The sequence below is a fragment of the Sus scrofa genome, chromosome 17, assembly GCF_054392235.1.
Source record: "Sus scrofa isolate SSC_HxYL_T2T_F1_AM1 chromosome 17, Sscrofa_HxYL_maternal_Yorkshire_Landrace_v2.0, whole genome shotgun sequence".
NCBI classification, from domain to species: Eukaryota; Metazoa; Chordata; class Mammalia; order Artiodactyla; family Suidae; genus Sus; species Sus scrofa.
In genome coordinates, this window is record NC_139399.1 from 33,349,330 (window position 1) to 33,364,357 (window position 15,028).

At 50.7% G+C, this 15,028-nt stretch overlaps 2 protein-coding genes across 4 annotated transcripts in view; one reads left to right on the plus strand and one right to left on the minus strand.

The window, feature by feature from the left end:
* Positions 1-6,302, plus strand: part of DSTN (destrin, actin depolymerizing factor) — a 51,196-nt gene extending 44,894 nt beyond the window's left edge. The window contains exons 4-5 of one of the 2 annotated variants that reach the window (XM_085002871.1): positions 2,965-3,041; positions 5,076-6,302. In XM_085002871.1, coding sequence (XP_084858997.1) covers positions 2,965-3,041; positions 5,076-5,185 — 187 coding nt within the window. In that variant the 3' untranslated portion in view covers positions 5,186-6,302. 2 annotated transcript variants of the gene reach the window in all.
* Positions 6,303-10,717: 4,415 nt separating this feature from the next.
* The window catches only part of RRBP1 (ribosome binding protein 1), a 65,677-nt gene continuing 61,366 nt past the window's right edge, over positions 10,718-15,028 (minus strand). The window contains exons 19-24 of one of the 2 annotated variants that reach the window (XR_014832851.1): positions 14,743-14,826; positions 13,187-13,294; positions 12,520-12,603; positions 11,914-12,271; positions 11,595-11,853; positions 10,718-11,280 (exon numbers count right to left, since the gene is read on the minus strand). Coding sequence is in view for 1 of the 2 variants with exons in the window: in XM_021078037.2 (XP_020933696.2) it covers positions 11,242-11,280; positions 11,595-11,738; positions 12,176-12,271; positions 12,520-12,603; positions 13,187-13,294; positions 14,743-14,826 (555 nt within the window). In the remaining variant the exon portion in view is untranslated. The remainder of the gene's footprint in view (positions 11,281-11,594; positions 11,854-11,913; positions 12,272-12,519; positions 12,604-13,186; positions 13,295-14,742; positions 14,827-15,028) is intronic. The other variant, XM_021078037.2, reaches the window with a different exon arrangement.

Here is a 15,028-nt window from a genome sequence, read left to right on the forward strand (position 1 = left end):
AGCTCTATTGAACACCGTGGCTCTGAATAGTGGAAAAGTGCTATACAGTGCTTTATGTGGCCTTTTCTTGAAAGACTATTTAAAGTGGCCATTTGGGGGAGTTCCAATTATGTGGCTCAGTGGGCTAAGTACCCAACGTTGTCTCTATGAGGATGTGGGTTCAGTCCCTGGCCTTGATCAGTAGGTTGAGGATCCAGTGTTCCTGCAAGCTGTGGTGTAGGTCACAGATGTGGCTCAGATCCGGTGTTGCCATGGCTGTGGCATGCGCCGCAGCTTCAGCTCTGATTCAACCCCTGGCCTTGGAACTTCCATATGTTGCAGGTGCAGCTGTGAAAAGAAAAAAAAAAGGTAGCTATTCTGGTCCATTCAAGAATGTTTACACTTGGGACTTGTGTCGTGGCTTAGCGGAAACTAATCTGACTAGGATCCACGAGGATGCAGATTTGATCCCTGACCTTGCTCAGTGGGTTAAGGATCTGGCATTGCCATGAGCTGTGGTGTAAGTCACAGATGCACCTTGGATCCTGCATTGCTGTGGCATACTACAGTTCCAATTCAACCCCTAGCCTGGGAACCTCCATATGCCATGGGGGCAGGCTTCAAAAGCAATAAATAAATAAAATTTTTAAAAGTTTATGCTTGAGATTAAGCTTCACTTAAATGAAGAATATAGGTATGACTTTTAATTGTATTATAGGACCCTTCTTTTGTTTGGAATTCTTACACAGTGAAAATACTCTGTAGCTTCCAAGGGAAAGAGGGAAGTGGTAACAGGCCTTGATTTGCAGGGTCCCAGTGAGGGTCCTCTTCATACTGTGACCTGCGCTGGGGCAAGGCAGGGAGGGGCTTAGCTCTTCAGCTGTGTGCCTCCAGCAACTTGGGACATGGGGCCAGGAAGTCAGAAGAATTTTTGTTTCAAGGACTGTAACTCTAGGTCACACCTCAGTCCATTTCAGCAAGCCTTTGCTGCACTGGGTGAAACTAGGATGCTGTGAGGTTGCAGATAAGAGGTCAAGTGCATGTATTGGGCGCTTACTGTGTATTGAGCCTAGTGGCTACAGACATAAATGCATAAAGATAATAGACTCATTAAACTTTATTTCTGCTGCATGCCAGGTATTGTGTTAGGGCTGAGAAACCAGGTAAAATCTCTGGCCCTTTTGAGATTTACTGTGAGTGGCACAAACCTTAAGCTGAAGATTTAAGTGTTTAAATTAGTGAATATTTCCTCCATTTGTACTATCTTTTATCCGGCTTTTTATGCCTCCCCCACCCATTATAAAAATGATATATCCCTATTAAAGGACATTTGGAAGATAAAAGTATAAAGAAAAGGAAGTTCTGTGTTAGTACTATGTTTTATTTTGCATTATTACTTTTTAAAAGAAAGATAAAACCTTATAGGAATTTTCCTTAACAGGCTATTTAGGGCCCAGGGTTTGGCTCTTGAAGTATTTTAAAGATCTGGTTTGGAGTTCCCGTTGTGGCTCACTGGGTTACGAACCTGACTAGTATCCATGAGGATGTGGGTTTGATCCCTGGCCTAACTCAGTTAAGGATCCGATGTTGCCCTGAGCTTTGGTGTATGTCACAGACGTAGCTTAGACCCTGCGTTGCTGTGGTGTAGGACAGCAACTGCAGCTCCAATTTGACCCCTAGCCTGGGAACTTCCATGTGCTGCGAGTGGCCCTGAAAAGATCTGGTTGGAGTAAAATGAGAACAGCCAAAGCCTTTTCTGCACCTGACCTACTTTGCATAAGAAAAATACCCACTTATCTTTGTAGCTGGTGCATCTGCCCAGACCTGAGGTCCTTGTAGCTCTGCCTCCCTCCTTGGACCTTAGAGTGGGGAGGAATCTGCATCTGAGGGACAAAGAAACTGCTGTTTTCCTCATTCCCAAGAATAGCATCTCTGTCCACTGTGGGGGAGTAGACTAGGTGAGGTCCACGCCAGTCCATGGCGTTCATGACTGTTGAATGTCCTGGACATGTGGCAGCCAAATGGAATTGCTAACTGCTTAAGAGTGTTTAACTACACTCCTTTTTTACCCTTTGGTATCCCCATGGTGGGAGGGGAGGCAGGTCCGAGGTTGGGCAGTAGAATGGCAAATAGTGCATTCATAGACGTGCGGTTTAAGTAGATGAGATTTTTGTGGGCATTCTTAGTATTTCTGTTACTTTTCAATATTGCTGGTACAGAAAATGGTAAAGTGTATGAGTAGTGAATTCATTCAAGAGGGAGGAGGCACTGAAAAGTTTGTAAATGTAAGATAATAGGAATATTGACGATTAAGATATAATGATTGCTGAATTGCCATTAAACTTAGAAAAAGAAATGCTTGTGACCTGTTTTACTGTGTCAGATTAGGATGGAAAACAAGGACTATGTGGTCAGAATTTGCTGTTGGACTAGTTGTAGATGAAAGGACTTACGGGGGCGGGCAGTAAGAAGGGGACTTGTACTTTATTTATAATATATTCTTTTTCAGAAAACACACAGAAGCAAAAATTGCTAGTGTTTCTTAACTCTGGCTGGCAGGTACTTGATTTACAGGTCACACGCTGTACTTTTCTGTATTTTGAAACTTTTCTTCCCTCAGAGGGTATTAGAAATCTCATAAGAAGACAGTGGTTGTTAGCCTGAACTCAAGCCTTTATTGATACAAATGAAAAAAAAAAAAAATTAAAGGCAACGGTTGGGTGAGTCAGTGAATTATCCAGTGCTGTTTCTTTTATTAGAGCCGCATTAACTGATCTTTAAGCGGCACTACACCTTTTTCCCACCTCGGTCAACCAGAGTTACAGTCACTTTCCCAAGTGACTGTAAGTGTGCAGTTAGATAAACTCTCCCAGGAGATGCCGAGGCCCCTGCCTCATCACTGATGCAGATGTTTTAGCATGATGTAAATTGTGCGTTCTCTAAGCTAATTTTTTTTTTTTTTTTTTTTGGCACCTCTCTATCCAGGGCACCAGAACTAGCACCTCTGAAAAGTAAAATGATCTATGCCAGCTCCAAGGACGCAATCAAAAAGAAATTTCAAGGTATGGTCTAGTTTACTTGTAGGTACTTGGAGGTGTGGTGAGTGAGCCCCTGGAAGCACTTACTCTCAAGAGCCGTGGCCACAGAGGAGGGCAGCATTGCCTGCCTAAGAAACTCAGTTTTCAGTGTCGTTCTGCCTCCTGCTGGGCACTCTGGGTCTGAAAGGCCCGTGTTAGTAACACTGTTCTCTTGACATTGTGTCCCTCAGAGGGTATTAGAAATCTCATAAGAAGACAGTGGTTGTTAGCCTGAACTCAAGCCTTTATTGATACAAATGAAAAAAAAAAATTAAAGGCAATGGTTGGGTGGTTTTAAACTGATTTCAGATGCCACCACGTTTCTCACATAGCAGGTGGAGACTCATTGGTCTGTGTGGGTCATCCTAAAAAATCATAAATTCAGAGGCTGTTGCCTCTGAATGTGGATATAACAAAGTTGCAAAAAGGAAACGTTTGTACATGGGAAAGGGCGCTCTTCTCTCTGGCTTTACTTTGGAATGATACGATTTTAGGTTATCGTTCATCTGTGTCAGAGGGGAAGTGGCCTCGCTCCTCGGGCCGACCAGTTCTACTTGACTTGCCCCTGGTGATTAGGATCCTGTGAGATGGCCTGGATGTACTTACTGTCTCCAGCTGGGAGGAAATGTTGGTATGGTGGACAGAGCATGGGGCCAGTGCCCGAAGGCCTGTGCTGAGGGCTAAGCTTGTCATCCAACTGCTGTGTGACCTTGGCCCAAACGACTTAACCTCCATGGGGATGGACCCTAAGATGCCACCCTCACCGTCCTGCTGTGGCTAGCTCCAAACAGCTGGAAGGGCCAGGGTCACAAGGACTTGGCCTAGTGTCGTTTTCATTTTGTATGTTTTACGGTGACTGATTTTTATCCTCTGGTAGTAGATGAGGTTTGCCCTAGCTTGTTTTACTTAGGGAAACAGTTCTCCCTTCCTTCTGTGGCATCGTTCAGTCCTTGTCAGGTTCTGCAAGTGCTAGGTTTGATGTTGGGCTGTCCCCTCGAAGTGCGTTCACTGGCTGGGGAACTGCTGTTACAGTGTGACCCTTTAGCTTCAGCACTTCCACCGTGCTCCCTGAGGCGATTCCTCCTCCTCCTCCCTGCTCTGCCTCGCCTTTCAATAAAGGAGCTGCTCCAGAGACTTGATCCGGTGGCATGAAAGGTGGTCTCCCTGGTGCCTTTTTTCCTAGTGAGACCATCACTAGCTTTCTCCAGATGGTCCTGAGTGGTCTACAAGCTGACCTGTATGCTCTCAGCAGCTTAAGAAATGGTCTTAAAATTATGGAAAATCAGAAAGGACTGCAGCTGTTTAAAAGAGAACAGCTGTTTACAGAGAACCTACTGTATATAATTCCATAAAGCTCCTTGTGCAGTGGGGTGATGTAATTTTTCTGAGAAAGGGAATCAGTAACACATTTTACATAGATTTCATTGTGATGGATTTCTTAAAGTGTATTGTAGGGTACTGCTGGAGAGCTGTTTTCCAGAGCAGAAGCAATCCCATTTGTAAGGACTGTTAGTCCTCAATACAGTCGACTAAATCAGCTGTACAATCAAAACATCAAATTCATATTTTTACTTATATTTCCAAAACCAAGAAAAATTACTAGACCTGCTTTTTAACTTTTTGATGAAGTATGGCATGTTCTACAATACATGAGTTATTGTAGAACTTGAATTTTCACAAGCTGTATGTAGTGCTTGTTTCCTGATTTATGCCCAGTATCCCCGAAATCTCACTCATGCCCCCTTCTTCCCACCACTCCCTTCCTACTTCTTCCTCTGCAGGGTTAGCAATACCTTGGCTTCTAACACCATAAAGTAGCTTTGGCTGACTTTGTGTTATACACATGGAAATATTTAGAACATATGCTAATACGTCTGGTTTCTTTTGGTATTACTTTGTGGGAGTTGTGTTGAAGCATGTGGTTACAGATTCATTTATTCTCATTACTGTTTGATATCTTAGAGAATTAGGTAAGCTACTGCTATAATTCTAAATAGAATTGTTGTTTTTCTTCCCTAGGCATAAAACATGAATGTCAAGCAAATGGGCCAGAAGACCTCAATCGGGCTTGTATTGCTGAAAAGCTAGGTGGATCCTTAATTGTAGCCTTTGAAGGATGCCCTGTGTAGATGATCATTCAGTGCCACAGATCGAAAGCTTCCGTGTTCAATGTTATCCTCTTGCTATATAAGTAAAGCAAACACTGAGGCCAGGGACTCACTGAGGGGAGCTGTCTTGTCATTTGTTAGAGTAAACTAACTATTCTATGAACATGTGCACATGGCCCTAAATCAATCTAAACTCTACTTTTTTTGGGGGGGGGGTGTGAAAGTCTTATTGGCCAAAATATCTATTTTGATGAGTCTGCTTGTAGAGATTTTTGTTAAGCTCATGATTTTTAATCGTTTCAACGTGTGGTTCATTAAACAATGCAAGGCCATATGAAGAGAATTATTGCATCTTTGTTAACTTCAGCAGTTACTTTGTTTCTTTTGCTTAGAGAATTGGTCATAATCAGTTATATTGGTCATATAATTTTGGCCCAAATTCTTGAGTCTCTGCTGAGCTAACCTGAATAATGGAAAATAATTCTACTCACAACAGGTAACAGCACTAATATGCTAACTACAGTAAGATTAAATCAGGCCAGATTCTACCAGACGTGGATACTGCCTCCAAAACTGTGTGCACTTAGAACCAGCGCTGAGCTTGCAAAGCACTATTTCAAGCACGTAGTTGAAACACAGCAAACAGCTCCTGCACTTGAAGTGAGCTGCTTGCTCACTAGTCAGAAGGCTGTACAGAGAGTGACCTTGCATCTTGGAAATCAGAACATGTACTGTCTTGTACCAACTAATTAGAGTACAAATTAGGGCTCCGTTGTAATATGCTTTATTAGTGGAAATGGTAAGATGGTATATCAACAAGCTGGGTACCTATGCTATCTTTAATTTATCTCCTTTGGAACTGTGTTGCTTCTGGTACAGTAAGGTGTAGAAGAACATTCTGTTTACTCTGGGGCCTGGGAGAACCTCTTTACCTTCCTAGAGCAGTTTGCCGACTGTATGTGATACGGGGACCAGCTATGACGGCAGCATCCACAGGAAGCCACTGCCTGATGACACTTGGAAGTGATTGTCTTTAACATCACAGGCATAACACTCTGAACAGTATAGAGATGCACCAACAGTTGAATTTAGAAGTAGCAGTACTGGCTTTACGTAATAAAGGAAGCATTTTAACTTATCTCTTGTGTAATTATTCATGCGTGAATTGGGGATAAAGGGTTTTGCTTTCTGTGTATGGGGGTAGGTATGGAGATTTGGGTATTTCAGACAGAGTTAAGGTCACAGCTCCCTCCTCTGATTGCATGAAAAAGTTGGTGTAAAAGTTGGGAATTTGTCTCTTAAACATTAATGTTTCTTTTCTCTTAATGTTTCTCTTAAACATTAAGAGTTTATCCAAATGTCAGACCTTTTTTTTTTTTTTTTTTTTTTTTTTTTTGCCTCCTCTCTAATTTATTTGGGAGGCAGAAAAATATTATGGTTTGATCAAATTACTTTCAAAATTATCTTGAAAATAGTGCTGGCTACCAGTTTACCCATAAGCTACTGGTCATTCTTTCATCCTGAATTTATTTTCTCTACTGCAATGGAATGCTTTTAGTGAATGTGTTAACAGGCCCTGGGGAGGCATTGAGGGCCCAAGACTGCCCTTAAGAAACAGTCTGTAGATAGAGCCAGGAATTGTAGAAGAAGAAAGTCTTTTCTGTGGTTTCAGCTTGTGACATGTGACACCACTTGTATAACCACCGCTCCATGTGCAGGTATGGAGGGTGGGGAGGAAGGTGGGCTATGGGGAGGCTTGTGAACAGTGCACAGGGGTGTGATGTAAGATCAGCTGCTCCCAGCACTCCACTCGACTCCAGAAGTTGGGAAATGCTAACAGTTACTTATATCTCTATCTAGGGGCACTTTTGAGAGAGTCTTTTTGGATTCCTGAGGTTAGGGCCCAAGGATTCTGCTGACAGACTCCAGGTAAATCTGATGCAAAATTACAGAGTTTTTGTAATGGCTCAGCGGGTTAAGAACCTGATTAGTATTCACGAGGATCCTCGCCCAGTTGGTTAAGGATCTGGCGTTGCTGCAAGGTGTGGCATAGGTCGCACGTGTAGCTTGGATCCTGCATTGCTGTGGCTGTGGTGTAGGCTAGGGGCTGCAGCTCCAATTCACCCCCTCGCCTGGGAACTTCCATATGCTCTAGGTTTGGCCCTTAAAAAGTTTTGAACTGGAGTTCCCGTCGTGGCACAGTGGTTAACGAATCTGACTGGGAAACATGAGGTTGCGGGTTAGGTCCCTGCCCTTGCTCAGTGGGTTGATGATCTGGCGTTTCCGTGAGCTGTGGTGTAGGTTGCAGACGTGGCTCGGATCCCGAGTTACTGTGGCTCTGGCATAGGCCGGTGGCTACAGCTCCGATTGGACCCCTAGCCTGGGAACCTCCATGTGCCGTGGGAGCGGCCCAAATAAATAGCAAAAAGACCCCCCCCCAAAAAAAAGTTTTGACCTTTTAGCTTGACATTGGTGAGGAATAAAAATACAAGTACACTCTGCTTTCAGCACATTTACACCTTTCACTAGTGTTAACACATTGCAAAAGTGTGTTTGTGGAAAGCTGACTTAAGGTTCATGTAATGATTACTCTTGCGTTCTGAGGAAAAAGCAAACAAAGCCAATGCTAACAAGTTCAGAGCTTGACTACAAAGTTTGTTATTTCAGAAAATATTAATCGCTGAGCAAACAGTGAACATAGTGACTCCAATAGTAAGACCAGGCTTAGTTGGGTGGTTTCCTTTTTCAGAACTCCTCAGTGCTGGCGGGTCCATGCTGGAAGTGTAGCTTCTGTTTCTTCACCAGTTCATGCCTTTTGCACTGACAGACGGATATGCCCAAGGACACAGCACTTGTCATGGTTTAAGGCATTTGTGACATGGGGGAACAGTCTCCAGTCCCAGCCAGGGGAGAAGGGTCACTGCATAGTGGCTGGCAGGGCCTGGGAGGGAGCCTGTAGCCAGCCCAGAGAGGTAAAGTAACTTGCTTAGGGACAGCACAGCTGGATAGTTCAGGTCTCCTTTTCTGGTCCTAAGCTATTTTCATCATGTCCCTGGCAAGTTCTTCATTTCTAACATCTGGAATTGAGTCATTTTGTTTGATTTGGGGAGGGGAGGGAATCGTTCTTTTGGGCTTTGAGTCCTATTAGACCTTCCCCTCTGAGGAAGCTCTTGGGAAGGAGGCATTTGCGGAGTGTCTTGTGTTTTTGCTGCCTACAGGCCAGGCATCCCAGTGGCGTTTGTGCATTTTATTGACCATCATGCAGAGATGACCAGAGGAAGCTAGTCCAAAAAGCTGGCGCCAGCACCGTGGGCCCCATTGATGAGCCCCATGACCCTGCAGCCTCAGGTCAGCCCCTGAAGCCTCTGCAGGGAGGGGTTTACACTAGATGTTTTCAGAAGACTCCCAGCGCTGCCCTGGGTCTGGTTGCAGTCCGGCCTGGGCGGTTGGTCCCCAGGGACTGCAGAGGGAGTTCTGTGCCATATGCAGGACTAGGACCTGTGAATGGCCAGACTGGCAGGCCAGGCTCCTGGGGAACACCAGGGGGCCCCCTCAGCCTCTTGCGCAGGGTCTGTTAAGGGTGACTCCCTCCCCTCCTTGATCTCTCCCCCTCCCCCAGTCTGAGGCTGGAACTCAGCCAGCAGGCTCCTGGCATGCTCACGCTCCCCCTGCTGGCACGGAGCGGCCACTGCTGGGTCTCAGGACAGCTGAGGCGGTGCTGGTGGGGAATGGATGGAGGAAGGGCTTCACCTGGAGCTGCAGGAGCCCCAGGTTCACCCTGCCCAGTGGCCTCCTGTCTTCCTTCCTGTGCTTTTTTCTCCCCAGGTGTCCCCCTTTCCTGTGCCTTCAGGGGGGGCATCTGCCCAGCATAAGGGTTCTCTGTCCTGCAGCCACTGGGGCAGGGGAGCTTCCTGGAAATGCTGGTGCCACTGATGGCGGTCCTGGCTCAGGAACAAGGCTAGCCTGGTTCCCACCAGGGATGACTCCAAGCCCCTGACCTTACGTGAAGCTCCCCGTGAGCGGGAGGATGAGCTGTGTGTCCCTACCCGACACACAGGGCACACGGGAGTGTGGTGTGAGGGGCCATGGTGCATGGCTGCCACACACTTGAAACCCCTTTCCCTCCAGCGGACGCCCAGGCCTCCCGATGCTGGGTCAGCATTAAAGGCAGGCTTGAAGCCTGCTGTGCCTTTTGCCAGGTGAGCTCTCCCTTCTGTGGGGATTCCTTTGCAGGATGAGGAGAAACTCCCCTCCCATGGGGACTGGAAGATGTCACATGAGAACCAAGCATGGGGCTGGGCATGTGGTGGGTGTCAGCAGTTATGGGTCATTTCCATAACTTCTGACACCATAACTTATATAACTTCTGACACTTTACTTTCCATCTGTCAGAAACCGTGGCCTAGAGCCCACGTCCTGCAGGCTCCTTGACCAGAGAATCTAGAACAGTTACAAGTTTCTCCCCTTGCTTAAAAACCTCAGTGGCCCCTGCAGCTTGCCCCCTTTGCCTTCATAACCTGGCTCCACGAAGTCTTCCTGCCTTACCCCCCGAGCCCCTGGCAGCTCTTTACCTCTGCACCTCTGTTCCCTGGGCCTGGATCCCTTCTCCCCGCCTGACAAACATCTGCTTAGCTCCAGCTTATGCTCATATCTCTGAGGAGACTTCCCAGAATTTCCAGCGCCCTGATCCCAACAGTCACAACACACAAGAGTCACAACGGCAGACAGGTGGTCCCTGAAAGCCAGGACCAGGTCTTGGTCATGCAGACTGAGGTCAGCACTGCCCGGCCCCAGGCAGCGGCTGGCATGTGGAGCCGCTGGTGGCTACAGGACACACTGCACCATGATGCTTCACTTTTGCGACAACCACCCCAGAGAGGCGTCAAACCCACATTCGACAGCCCCCAGGCAGGTGGTGAGACCTCAGTTCTCAGGCACCCTCCCGTGGGCACCCCCACCCTTGTATCTGGCTACACTTGCTGTCAGGGCCTTGGTCCCCCCAGCCAAAGTTCAGCCCCTTCAGCGCCTGTCTCCCAAGATTCTGAGTCTTGGGACTGAGCTGAAAGTAGGATTGGCTGTGCCGCCAAGACCCGTGACTGCTACAAGCTCCTGTGACCCCACCTCTAAATCCATTTGTTTGAGCTTCAGGTTCCCTACAAAGCCCTCCCCCCCCAACACATCATAACCAAAGATTCTCTGGGGTCACAGGAAGTTAAGGTGGCAGCCCTCCTGCATTGTGGACGTCTGCCAGGGTTGCAGCCAGAAGGACGGAACTCCTGGTTCATGCCCAGAACTCACCTCACAGCCTAGGGCACCCCACAGCCTCTCTAGGTAATCTCAGCTCTTGGGGGGTGGGGACTGTGGTCACTGCATGAAGTCATCTAGCATCACAGGTCCCACTCCCTCATCCTGCCCTGTGGGCATGGGGACCTGGGTGACATGACAGGAAAGGCACCGGGGACCAGGAGCCATACTTGTTGGCTCCCCTGGTTCCTCGACCCGGCTCAGCACCAGCTGCGGGAACCCCCACAGAAGACCAGGCAAGACCGAAGCGCCAGGCGACACATGGGTTTTAATGGCATTAACATCTGGGAGGTCACACTTCAGTTCTGGTGGTAACTTCTTCCAGGGGTGAAGGCTGCTGTCTCGCTGGGCTGTGACCCTCCAGTCTGCTCCGCAGCCTCTGAGACTCACCTCCTGGACTGCCCACCACCTGACCCCCAACCCCATGAGCGACAAAACAATTGCACTGATTGACACAGAGATACCCAGAGGTCCCGGCCTCCCCAGCACACTGCCCAGGTCTGTCACACAGCTGATGAGGGCTTTGGCGTCTGCTGGCCGGTGATCCCGGGCTGGTCCTGGGGAATAGTGTTTATCCAGCGTGACAAAGGTTCTCTTACAAACTGGGGTCTGGAAGATCTATTTCTGATGCTAAGAGACTGTCGTCTCTAATGGCTTCTCAGAGCTACCGAAGTTGGGCCCGGATATCGCTGTGTTGGTCGGTTTATTTATTTGTAAGGAATGTGTAAGGCATTTTGGTAAGTTGAACAGTAACTTCTTTTTCTGCAGGAGACTCAGACAGACGTGCCCTCCTTTGAGCTGCTGCCATCCTCCTGTGAACAGAGGAGGAGAGAGGGAGAGGCTGGGGCCAAGGGGACCATTCACCTCACCGGAGGGACCTCCCGTCCCTGCAAAGTAACACCCTGAAGCCACTAATGCCTTCAGAGCCCAGCCCGACATGGCAGGAGCTGAGGATGCAGAGGGCTGAGAGGGCCCCTCGTCTGGGCCGAAGGCAGTGGCACTAAGGGCAGCACAGGGTGCAGGTAAGGATGAGGCCCTGGGCCTGTGTCCCACCGAGGGGGCTGTCGGGCTGCCTCTGTCCCCCGCCCACCCCCATCCCCACTGAGGGCAGGCTGGCGGCACTCACTGATTTGTCCAGCTGCTCCTGCAGCTTTTTCACTGTGTCTTTCTCCTTTGCCAGCTGCTCCTGGGTTGTCTTCAAAAGCTCCTGTAGTTTGGTGGCAGCACGTCCCAGGTCACTGGTTAACTTCTTCTCCTTTTCTAGTCTCTCCTGGCGGTCAGAGGGTTAAGGGGATTAACCTTCATGTGACAGGTGGCAGGAAGGCCGCCTAGCTGTGCCCATCCATGGGGACAGACGCTGGGGGCCCAAGGGTGTGGGGATGGGCCTCTCGTCACAGGATGGGCAAGTGAGGGCTAGGAGCAGACAGCCTGCATTACAGTTGGGCCTCTGCTGCCTCCAGTTCTGCCAGCAGCACTTCCTGTGGTGCCAGGGCTGCTCTATGCAGCAGCCACTGGGGACAGGGTGCCCTGGGGCCAGGGTGACAGAGGAACCTCAGTTCTACTTAATTTAGTCACAGAGACTAGTGGCCGCCTTATATGGTACTGGAGATTTAGGGGGTTTCCCCACCCCCAACCACATTAGCCTGGACCCTGCCCGAGGGGCCTCGGTGGTTCCCACCCCAGTCCCACCCGAGGGCCCCCTTTTACCTTCAGCTGCATGGCCTCCTCTGCTTCTGACCCAAGGGTACTGGTGCAACGAAGCTTCTCCAGCTCCCCCTGCAGCCGACAGGCCGCGTCCTGAGCCTGGGGGCAGGGGAAGGGGCGCGGCAGTTCAGTGTCAGGTGCCTCATCAACCTAACAGGCCCGCTTAGGGATGGAGGGCGCCTGGCATGAGGGACAACACGATGGGGGCCTGGAGAGTAGGCCAGACCCACACAGACGGGGCGGGGACGAGGCACAGTGATACCCACTCCAGAGGGATGAGGCTTGGCCCACCCAGCAGAGGCCCCAGGGGGCCACCTGGACCTTTCTGCACCCTGACCCGCCCTGACCTCCTCAAACTCGGCCGTGAGCTTCTGCCGCCGTGTCTGCTCGTCCTCTAGGAGGGCTTCCGTCCGCTCCAGCTGTGTCTTCAGCTGCGTACAAACCCCGCGAACGTACTCAGGAACCTGGCGCTGGCCCTTCTTGGGTACCCAGGGCTCGCGGGTGGGCTGAGACCTGGGGCTCTGCCTTCCAGCTACTCCTGGTGCCCCCACCTCACTGCCCTTCCCTGCCCCAGAGCAGCAGGGAGACCACCGAGTCCCTTCCAAAGCCCCCCACCCTTGGGGACAGAAGCTGGTGTGGCTGAGCTGCTGACCGGACTCCAGTTACCCTCAGACACCTCTGATGAGACCCCAAGACAGACGCCTCAGCACCACGCAAGCCCCTGCCCCACAGTGGTTCCCACTCGGAGTCCCGCCACCGCCAGCCCCAGCATCACGCTCAGCGGCAGCTGCTCGGGTCTGGGGAGCAAGCCCCCCTCTAGTGATGCTGAGTGAAGCCTCAGCTTGCAGGCCGGGCCCTCCACCTCCCGCCCTCCCTTCTGCTCTGTGGCTTCTTCAGACCCGGCTGACCCCCGCCTGGGCGTCCTGGCAGGTGGCAAGTAGCCCAACAGAGGCCTGCCGTCAAAGTGGGGGAGTTAGTGGCTGACACCCAAGGGATGGGGCTCACCGCCCTAACCTTGTTGGGGTCCTGCTCTGCTGGGGGGGCCTCTGGGGAAACAGCCGGGGACCTGGCTACGTCGCCATCCTCTACGTGGCTCTTCATCTCACTCAACTGTTGCCTGACCTGAAACAGGGAGGGGGGTTTGAGCAAATACACGGCTGGACGCACGCCCACCTCACACGCACGCATGCACACACTCCCCCCTGGGAGGACCTGTTTTGATAATTTCAATCTGTGGCAGCAGGTTCACTGGGACAGGAGGGTCAGTGCCATGTGTGGCCACACTGAGACTTAGGTGCCAGTGAGGGGGCCCTGGCTGGCCCCACGCACCTGCTCTGCTCCAAGGCCAGTAGTAGGGAGCCCCCCGGAACCAGGTGACCTGAGGGTCACGGCACACAGTGCTAAGGGATCCAAAGGGAGTGAGAGGCGGCTGGTGGCTCCGCGAGGACACCACCCACGTCCCACATCCCTTCTGGACATGGTCCACTGTGCAGGACCCCTTCTAGGGTCTAGAAAAGATGACGAGAAGACACTCTTGCCTAATAAGGTTCCCTCAGCCCTGAGCTCCATCATGGGGGCAGATGATGCATCTGGTGGCCCCTAAGCCCCCAGACCACCAAGCCTCCGATCTGAAGGGGCAGCAGCATCACCCACGAAGCTTGGGTGGAGGTTCCAGGTGGGGCTGTGGGTGGCTGAGGCCGGCACCCACGTCTTTCCCTCCTTCCAACAGTCCCAAGAGTGAACAGCAAATTTTGTAGACCAAGAATGAGAAGAACTTAGGGAATGTCCCCTACATATGGCCCAGGCCTCACTTGGACAACAGCTTTGGAGAGGTGGTGACGTGTCTGGATAGCACCTGCCCTCGGGTGTGACGGTCCCAGGTCAGGCCTGAATGACCAGAAGAGGCACCCCAGGAGCCAGAGCGTGTGCCCAATGCGAGGGGCTGCTGTGGGCCTACCAGCCCAAAGGACCACCCCTCTGGTCTCTTCTCAGAAAACCAGGCACAGGCATTTGTATTCAAGAGTTCCAGTCTCTAAATGTAAACAACCAACCACAATTTTAAGAAAGACCACACAGATCACCTAGAACATGTCCATGGACTCACAGGCTACTGCCTGCAACCCCAGCCTAGGGCTGGCATTGGGACTGGGCATCTTTGTAAGTCTGGGCTGATGTTGCCCAGAACCAGGGGCCTGGACCGCCTGTCAACGCTGAAAACCAGGAGAACCCAAGACCCTCTGCATGGCTGGGAGCTCTGCATGCCCACAGGTTTGACTGGGTCCATCTGAGCCACCGCTGGGCGAAGAAGGGTTCAAGTCTCAGAGAAGGCAAGGGACGTGCCGACAAGGGGCCCCAGGGTGGAGGAACCTCCCAGCGTTGAACCAGGGCCTGACCTCGCTGGGGGATGGGAAGTGGAGCAGGGGCGCCATGGGCCCAGCAGCCCGGGAGGAGCCTGCTCAGGACGTGTCCGAAGCCTGCACACCAAATCCATGCCCGTGCCCTTTGACAGGATGCAGGAACACACACACCTGACCCCCCGGCCACACATCGGCCACGACAAGGTCACTCACCAGGGCAAGCTCGCTGCTTTGTTTCTGGGCTTCACTCTTAGCTGCATCCAGCTGTGACTGAGATTCTAATAAAAGCTGCCTCAACTGGAGAGAAAACAGACCCGGGGAGGGGGCAGAAAGGAGGGAGAAAACCAGTTCCCGTGAGTCAGCACCTCAGCAGCTGATCAAATACAGTCACTACCCCACACCCAAGACACTGTGGGTCGGGGGGCTGGGCTCCCGCAGCTTTGGCTCCTTTTTTAAGACACAGGAAAGACAGTGTTTAGCACACATGTGGGCTCAAGCC